Consider the following 9,372-nt stretch of genomic DNA (forward strand, 5'->3'; position numbering starts at 1 on the left):
CCCACCATGATACCACCTTCCCGGTGATGCTCGTCGTGAAAACAACCACCGTGAGTGATTTTTTAGCAAATCCTAGGGATACCAGGGAGACAACGTTTTTTTCACAATGTAATTATTACTTAACCATGATGACCACTAAACTTATCAAAATTACCGAGCAGTTGGGAGTTGGGACATACTTTTTTGAAAGATTTCTACACTTTACTCTGACGGGTGTTTGAGATTGTGTGTTTTGAAAAGAAAAAAAAAACTTACACGTTAAAGAGTAGACGCAATTTTTTAAAAGAATAGTTGGGATATACTTTTTCAGAAAATTCTACACTTACAAAATCTCACTAAAAGTTTTGCAATGAGTTTGTTTTTCTTCCCTAATATAATTGGTACATCTTATATCTTTTCTTTTTAAGGCAAACCTAGAATTTACACACGACCTCTTGATTAAAGGGTTCTTCTCATACCGCTAGGCCAGACCCTTTGGTTTACATCTTATATCTTATACTGTTTACATTTTTCTGTAAAATTTTTGTAAGTCCAAAATATCTCTTTTCACTCTTCAATGACTATTATCTCCGCGTATAGTAAACGATCAAAAATAGCTAAATGATGCGCGAACAAGCATTCTTAAATTACTTTGTCGTTTTATTATGATATAATAAAAATATAATATAATATAATGCTATAAAGCCCGATCCATCGAGGTTCTTTTTCAGTTCAAGGATGACAAACAAAAAAAGAAAGTAGCAACTAGAGTATTGCCAATACAAAAACAATTGAAAGAAAAAAATAGGTAATAGTCCTAATAATTCATAAGAATGGCATTATGGTTTGGTTAAGAAATTGAAAGATTTCATTTCATTTGTTCATCCCGGTTGCATCTTTTACAGCCTCAACAGCATCTTGTGCTTTTAGCTGCACTTGCTCACCAGCCTGCATCAAATCACATTATGACTTATAAGACAACAATCCTAACACACATTCGATTGAAACATGTTTTCTGGCTTGAATCTGGTTCCAAAAAGGAAGAAGTTATAAGAAAAAGTCAACCTGTTGGACTGATTCTTTGGCAGACTGAGCTGCATTACTAGCTTGATCCATCAATTGACTACCTTTTTCCTGATCATCATATATCATCATATATGTCAACAAAATACAATTACAATCAAATCTTAAATCACTAAAAAAAAAATCGTAAGCAATAAAGCGAATAAAATCTCAACAACAAACTATAAGTTATATTAACACGTAACAGAAACAAACTTTTTTAACATTTCCCAAGATAGCCCAGTGATTGAAGTCCTGATATTCTCAAGAGGTTTCAGGTTCAAACCCGCTAGAAAATTATCTTGAGGTGGCCAGAGAAATATTAACAAACGGTCATGGGATTATAACCCGATTAAACAGTCAGTTTAAAATATATTAGGCCTAACCGGGAAGGTGGGAACCTTATCTGTTTTAAAAACAACATTTTTTTAAAGCATACGACACAGCAATATTGATAAACTCGAAAACCGAAGCAATGAAAGGGCAGTTGGTAATGGAACAAATGAGGGATATTAGTAACCTCGGCTTGGCCTTTAGCCTGACCGGCTTGGTAACTTGCGCTCTGGTTGTTGTTCATTTTGTCGAGAGATTGGCGTCGGTTTTTATATAAAAAGAAAGGAAATTTGAGATAAAGAGAATGTGTTGATGGAAAGATAGAAATGAGAAATGGAAGTATATATATGGAAGTTTGAGGATGAAAAAATTGTGACATGTGCAATATTGATACCAAAGAAGTTCCTTAAGTTTCTCCTTGTCACTGCATGTTTTTTGGGCGTTTGAACAGGGATGGAACAAGACCACAAATTTGATAGTTTCTACTTTTAGTTATATAAAGCATTGGACAATATTTGTGAATATCAAATACTTTAGGGAAACTAATATGGAACCTTGATGTGCATAAAAGTTATATACAATCATTGACATCTAAATACTCATTTGTAGACATACATAGGACACACACACACACACTATTGTATAGTATGTTAAAATACAATGCAAATTTGGTATTATAAAATATGGAATTAGTAGATGTATATATGTAAAATATCTAGATATTAATATGTATAAGAAAATATCTAGATATTAGAAAATGAAAGAAAAATCTAGAAAAGAAAAATCTAGATATTTGTATAGAAATATCTAGATATTTATTTATCCATGGAAATATCTAGTTTCTAGAAACTTCCATGGACTAGTATAAATATGGGTGGTGATTTCATTTGTAAGTGTGAAAAGAGTGAGTTGGGAAGTAGAGAAGAAGTAAGAAGTGAGAAAAGTGTGAGAAGAGAAAAAAAGCTTGTAAGTAAGTAATATTGTAATTGTATTTTGTATTACTAAAAGTGTTCTTTGTTAAGTTTCCCGGTTAAGCCTTAGTTTGTGTTTGAGTTCTTAGTGCACTTGTGTTATTTTTATTAAATGGTTGGCTCTGCCGCCTAAGTGATATATGGTCGGTTATACCGCCTGAATGATATATGGTCGACACTGTCGCCTAAATATTATTGTGCACTAAGGATTCATAAAATTAAAGGCTAACCAACGTCAAGTGTTGGTGTAGTGAGTGTAGTATAATCTAGGTCCTCTGTAGTGGGTGTGTTGGGCTCGTTGAAGCTTCCAACAATTGGTATCAGAGCGGGTCGTTCGGGACCATTGCTAGTGGAGGTACTCATCGGTAAACGTTAGACATTTACATCGACTTGTTTTCACCAAGGCTCTAAGGGAGATTCTGTCGGAGCACAGTTAGGAACTGTGAAAGCTCATCGGTCTGGGACCAAGCTTATTGGACGTTGGACGTCATGATGGCAGATCTTGCAAGTACGAGCAGTGGAATCAAGAGTCTCAATAACCACAACTATGGTTATTGGCGGACTTGCATAGAATCCTACCTACAAGGACAGGATTTATGGGAAATAGTTGCTGGCAGTGACACAAGCCTCCACCGAAAGAAAATGCTGAAGCCTTGAGAAAATGGAACATCAAGGCCGGGAAGGCTTTATTTATATTGAAGACTACAATCGAGGAGGATCTATTGGAGCACATCCGTGACGAGAAAACACCAAAGGCAGCTTGGGAAACTTTTGAAAAATTATTTTCAAAGAAGAATGAAGCACGCCTCCAGCTCTTGGAAAATGAGCTCGCGGGTATCTCACAAGGAAGTCTGTCTATTTCTCAGTACTTCACCAAGGTGAAATCAATTTGCCGTGAGATATCTCAACTTGCTCCTGAAGAGAAAGTGAGTGATGCAAGGATGAAGAGAATTATCATCCACGGCTTAAGATCCGAGTATAATGGATTTATAGCCGCTGTGAGAGGATGGCCTACTCAACCATCATTAATAGAGCTGGAGAATCTATTGGCAAATCAAGAGGCATTAGCCAAGCAGATGAATGAAGTAACCGTAAAAGACGGAGAAGATGCACTCTTCACCAATAAAAAGAAAGCAACATCTCGAAGACAAGAGGCGATGAAAGAAAGTAAGACATATGGGTGGAAGGGTCACCCAAAATCAAAAGGCAACACTTCAGGGGGAGCTCAACAAGGAAGAAGAGATCATCGCCAACAATACGGGGAAAATGATAAGAGAAAGAATGGTGAATGCTTCAATTGTGGCAAGAAGGGTCATTTTGCTCGAGAATGTAGATTCCCCAGAAGGCGAACTTTCGAAGGAAATGTGGCCGCCGCAAGAGATGAGAAGAAAGAGGTCACATTCGAAGCAACCATTAATGAGGAAACATGGGATGCAGAAGCAGGACTCTCCGTTGAAGCTGACATGGATGATCAAGCTCTTGCAGCAACCTTAAAGTCAAAAATAAACTACAAAGATGATTGGATCATTGATTCTGGGTGCTCAAATCATATGACCAATGATGAGATGAAGCTGCAAGAAATGGAGGATTACAAAGGAAAGAGAGTCGTGTTGACAGCCGACAATTCAAGGTTGTCTATTTCTCACATTGGAAAGACAATAATTCCAAATGAAGGCGACTCTCATAAGCTCCAACTCGAGAAGGTGTATCTTGTCCCTGGCCTAAAGAAGAATTTACTTTCAGTACCACAATTGACAGCAGAAGGGAACTATGTGCTCTTTGGACCAGAAGATGTGTCCGTATTCAAGAGAGTAAAGGTGGTTGGCAATCCAGTTATGCATGGAAGAAGAATAGAATCGGTCTATGTATTATCTGCTGAAACAGCTTATGTGGATAAGACTCGAAAAAATGAGATGGCTGATCTTTGGCATGAACGTCTTGGGCATGTGGGCTACAACAAGTTAAAGGAGATGATGGTAAAACGCATAGTAAATGGGCTTCCTCAAATTGATATCCGAACAGATACAATATGTACTGGATGTCAATTTGGCAAAGCTCACCAATTTCCATTCAAGGAGTCAGCGCATCAGTCCAAGACACCACTAGAGCTCATACACTCAGATGTCTTCGGCCCAGTGAAACAAACATCACTTGGAGGTATGAAATATATGGTGACATTCATTGATGACTTCTTAAGATATGTGTGTGTTTACTTCATGAAGGAGAAGTCAGAGACTTTTCTGAAGTTTAAAGAGTTCAAGAACAAGGTAGAAAGTGAGCTCAATACTAAGATTCGATACTTACGCACAGATAATGGAGGAGAATATTTATCAACCGAGTTCAATATCTATCTTGAGAAGCACAAGATCAGAAGGCAATTAACTTACCCTAATACTCCACAACAGAATAGAGTGGCAGAACGTAAGAATCGTCATCTTGCTGAAGCCTGTCAAAGTATGCTTCATGGTAAGAATGTACCAGGAAGATTTTGGGCTGAATGTATGAGGACGGCTTCATACGTGATTAACAGACTCCCACAAACAAAGTTGGGATATATTTCACCATATGAAAGATTATGGAAGATCAAGTCAACCGTCAACCATCTCAAGATTTTTGGATGTGTATGCTACGTCTTCGTACCAGATCATCTACGAAGCAAATTTGATAAGAAGGCAATTCGGTGCATTTTTGTCGGTTATGATGAATCAAGAAAAGGATGGAGATGTTGTGATCCAAATACTGGAAAGTGTCATACTTCAAGAAATGTGGTATTTGATGAAGCTTATTCATGGTGGTCACCTTAAAAGATAGAGCTTCCAGAATCTCATGGATTAGAAGAACTTCCAGAAGAGAAAGAAGAACATAAAGAGCACATATCGGATCCAATTAAAGAAGGAGATGGATCGTACTCTAAGGAAACGAGTCCATGGAAAACTGGGGTACATCAATCTACATTCGAAGAGGTTCGTCCAAGCCAAATGGATGCCGAGGAGCATGTGCAAGAATTACGGAGATCAACAAGGCCGAGGCAACCTAATCCGAGGTATGCCAATGCTGCTCATGTGGATGAATTAATACATATTGAGCCTTCCACTTATGAAGAAGCAGCACAAAGTCAAGAATGGCAGAAAGCGATGGAAGAAGAAATTAATACACTAAAAGAAAACCAGACATGGAGTTTAGTTCCAAAGCCAAAAGATGTAAAACCAATATATTGTAAATGGGTTTACAAGGTGAAGACTCGATCAGATGGCTCCATTGAAAGGTATAAAGCTCGACTTGTTGCTAGAGGTTTTTCTCAACAATATGGGCTGGATTATGAAGAAACGTTTAGTCCAGTGGCGAAGATCACAACAATTCGAGTTCTAATAGCTTTAGCCGCCAGCAAATCTTGGAAGATGTGGCAGATGGATGTCAAGAACGCTTTCTTACATGGAGAACTTGACAAAGACATTTATATGGAGCAACCAAGAGGCTTTGAGAACAAGTCCCATCCTGACCATGTCTGCAAATTAAAGAAAGCACTATACGGCTTGAAGCAGGCTCCAAGAGCTTGGTACGGGAAGATTGGCGAGTTCTTAGTACAAAGTGGTTTCACAGTTGCTCCTTCAGATTCTAGTTTATTTGTGAAACAAGATCAAGGGAAACTAGCCATAGTGCTAGTATATGTGGATGACTTAATCATCACAGGAGATCACAATGAGGAGATCCAAAGGACAAGAGAGAATCTGTCTATCAGATTTCATATGAATGAGCTTGGAGAACTCAAACATTTTCTTGGACTCGAAATAGAGCAGAAAAGAGAAGGATTATTTCTGGGACAACAAAAATATGCGCGAGATCTTTCACAAAAGTACGGAATGCTTAATTGCAAACCTATCTCAACTCCGGTGGATCCGAATACAAAACTACGAGCAGATGAAGGAAAAAGTCTTCAAGATGTTACCATGTATCGAAAGATGGTCGGAAGTCTTATTTATCTCACACTAAGCCGGCCAGATGTATCTTATGCAGTTGGAGTGGTTAGTCGATACATGAGCAATCCGAAGAAGTCTCACCTTGATGTTGTACGACGCATCTTAAGGTATGTTAAAGGCACTATCAACTTTGCTATTTTATACAAGAAAACAAAAGAATGTCATGTGACTGGATATTGTGACGCCGATTATGCTGGAGACTATGATACACTACGGTCAACAACTGGATACATGTTTAGTCTTGGATCGGGAGTAATATCATGGTGTAGCAAGAGACAACCAACAGTATCCTTATCAAGCACTGAAGCAGAATATCGATCGGCAGCATCAGCAACACAAGAAATTACTTGGTTGAAGCAACTAATGGAAGATCTTCACCAACCAACTGATTATCAAGTAAAGCTTTTCTGCGATAACCTATCAACAATACGTCTAGCAGAGAATCCAGTCTTTCATGCAAGAACAAAACATATAGAAGTGCACTATCATTATGTTCGCGAGAAGGTCCTTGAAGGGAAAATCAAGATGATGCCAACAAAGACAGATGAACAGGTTGCAGATATATTCACCAAGAGCCTAAGTAAACCGAAGTTTACAAAATTCAGAGAAGCACTTGGAATGGTCTGCAAGACGTCGTTGAAAGAAAATTTGCATTGAGGGGGAGTGTTAAAATACAATGCAAATTTGGTATTATAAAATATGAAATTAGTAGATGTATATATGTAAAATATCTAGATATTAATATGTATAAGAAAATATCTAAATATTAGAAAATGAAAGAAAAATCTAGAAAAGAAAAATCTAGATATTTGTATAGAAATATCTAGATATTTATTTATCCATGGAAATATCTAGTTTCTAGAAACTTCCATGGACTAGTATAAATATGGGTGGTGATTTCATTTGTAAGTGTGAAAAGAGTGAGTTGAGAAGTAGAGAAGAAGTAAGAAGTGAGAAAAGTGTGAGAAGAGAAAAAAAGCTTGTAAGTAAGTAATATTGTAATTGTATTTTGTATTACTAAAAGTGTTCTTTGTTAAGTTTCCCGGTTAAGCCTTAGTTTGTGTTTGAGTTCTTAGTGCACTTGTGTTATTTTTATTAAATGGTCGGCTCTGCCGCCTAAGTGATATATGGTCGGTTATACCGCCTGAATGATATATGGTCGACACTGTCGCCTAAATATTATTGTGCACTAAGGATTCATAAAATTAAAGGCTAACCAACGTCAAGTGTTGGTGTAGTGAGTGTAGTATAATCTAGGTCCTCTGTAGTGGGTGTGTTGGGCTCGTCGAAGCTTCCAACATAGTATAGTTGTATCAACTTATAATTCCCAAAGATGTAAGTCTGAGATTATAACACTTACGGAGTATTAAATTTATGTTAATATTAATTATTAATATTATTATTATTAATATTATTAATATTAATAGCTATACTAAAGTTGTAATTACTGTTAACTAACTTATTGATGAGAAAAGCAACACTATGTATCATATATGATTAATATTCTATTTGGAATTTACCAAACACCTCGCCTCGCGCTTGTGACATGAAGCTTTAATTAAAGAATCGAAAGAACTTACTCAATCAGTCTAGGGCTAAATAAGATTACGATTACGAAGGCTAAACATAATCCAAGTTTCTACTTGATTCTTCCGAAGAACCGAAAGCGAAGCGCTATGCCGGGGCGAGGGACTGAAAAAACGGTAGTGAATATCAGAATACGAATAATTTTGTAGGTTCAGTGATAGGTTTATCTTTATATAGTTTCAGTGATTTTGTTTTAGACAAAATTGCTTAAATGGTCTCTGTGGTCTGTATTAGAAATGTTGCTTTAGTTCCTGTGGTTTTGTTTGACGTATTTCGTCCTTGTAGTTTGCAAATGTTGTTGATTTCGTCCTTTTGACTGACGGCCGTTAAAAAAACCATTAAATTCAATCACATGCTACGCACATGAGAGTAAAAATGTCATTTTACGTTATCTCCTTCCTCACTTTTATCTTTATCCTTAAAGATGAACAAACCCTATTTATTCATTTTCTTCAGTAACAAATCATATAACCTATATTCATATCATGTATCACCATAACTCAAAAAATTAAAATTAAATGAAGATGCAAATAAACATAAACAAAATTTAATTAAATTTCTCTTGGGTCACACATACAACTTGCAATACACCAGCAACCCTTACCAAAATTATCAATAACTTCTACTCTTTCATAACATTTCACACATCAACCCGTCACACTATCGCCGACCCAAACACAACTAAATTTCTGATGCGTAATTATGACTTTAAAAATGCAATTTAGAACAAGCTTTCTTCACGCAACAGATCTGAACACGAAACTCCCAATTTGTAACAGTAACAGCCCCAAAACAGAGTATAAAACTCTGAAATAATAACACAAAGGATAAAGAATTTAAACCCCAAATTGATAAATATACCACCACAATCAGAGATCTAGAAACACTCCAAACCTTCAATTACAGCCGATAAAGATTCCACCACAACTATAATATCATATATGAAGATTTGGATTTCACCACAATGTTTGAAAAAGTAACACCACAAACACTGATAAAGAAATCACTCTTAGCCACAAGAATCAAAGATTCGTAAAGACACGGAGATTTTGTAAATAGATAAGCTCTATCAAACTTTCATTCATTCATCAACAAAGTTTTACAAATACAAGAGCTCTCTATTTATAGGAGAAGCATATCAGCTACTTTCTAGATAAGACAAAAGCATAGAAAGGAAAAGGAGACAAAAAGGACAAACAATTACAAACTAGCCAATAAGAATAAAGGACATAGTCTGCAAAAGGCCTGCCATTTTGTAGTGCTCCTTCCATGATAAAAAGCAGCCAATGATATATGAGAATCTTCCTTGGACAGCTAACATTCTAGAACAGCCACGCACGTGTTAAGCGCATGACCTGACCGGTTTATTGAAAGCATAAGATAAACTTTGAATCGTATCTGCAAGTTAGCCTTTTAGAATGAAAATAGCATCGTGTGCTGGTTGAACTAAAGTGCATTTGCTG

General features: G+C 36.6%; 1 protein-coding gene across 1 annotated transcript; it reads right to left on the bottom strand.

Moving 5' to 3' along the window:
- Window positions 1-793: 793 nt before the first annotated feature.
- Window positions 794-1,659, bottom strand: LOC139867599 (uncharacterized). Its single transcript, XM_071855968.1, has 3 exons — window positions 1,562-1,659; window positions 1,045-1,113; window positions 794-927 (listed from the first exon to the last, which is right to left on the bottom strand). Exons 1-3 carry the CDS (start codon window positions 1,616-1,618, stop codon window positions 853-855), a joined length of 201 nt encoding a protein of 66 aa, XP_071712069.1. The 5' UTR covers window positions 1,619-1,659; the 3' UTR covers window positions 794-852.
- Between the last annotated feature and the right edge of the window lie 7,713 nt (window positions 1,660-9,372).

The sequence above is a fragment of the Rutidosis leptorrhynchoides genome, chromosome 9 (genome assembly GCF_046630445.1).
Source record: "Rutidosis leptorrhynchoides isolate AG116_Rl617_1_P2 chromosome 9, CSIRO_AGI_Rlap_v1, whole genome shotgun sequence".
NCBI lineage: Eukaryota > Viridiplantae > Streptophyta > Magnoliopsida > Asterales > Asteraceae > Rutidosis > Rutidosis leptorrhynchoides.

Coding starts and splice junctions, on each gene's coding strand:
- LOC139867599 (XM_071855968.1), bottom strand. CDS start 1,618: ATGAACAACAACCAGAGCGCAAGTTACCAAGCCGGTCAGGCTAAAGGC. Junction 1,114..1,561: donor AGGCTAAAGGCCAAGCCGAG/GTTACTAATATC, acceptor TATGATGATCAG/GAAAAAGGTAGTCAATTGAT. Junction 928..1,044: donor CCAAAGAATCAGTCCAACAG/GTTGACTTTTTC, acceptor GATTTGATGCAG/GCTGGTGAGCAAGTGCAGCT.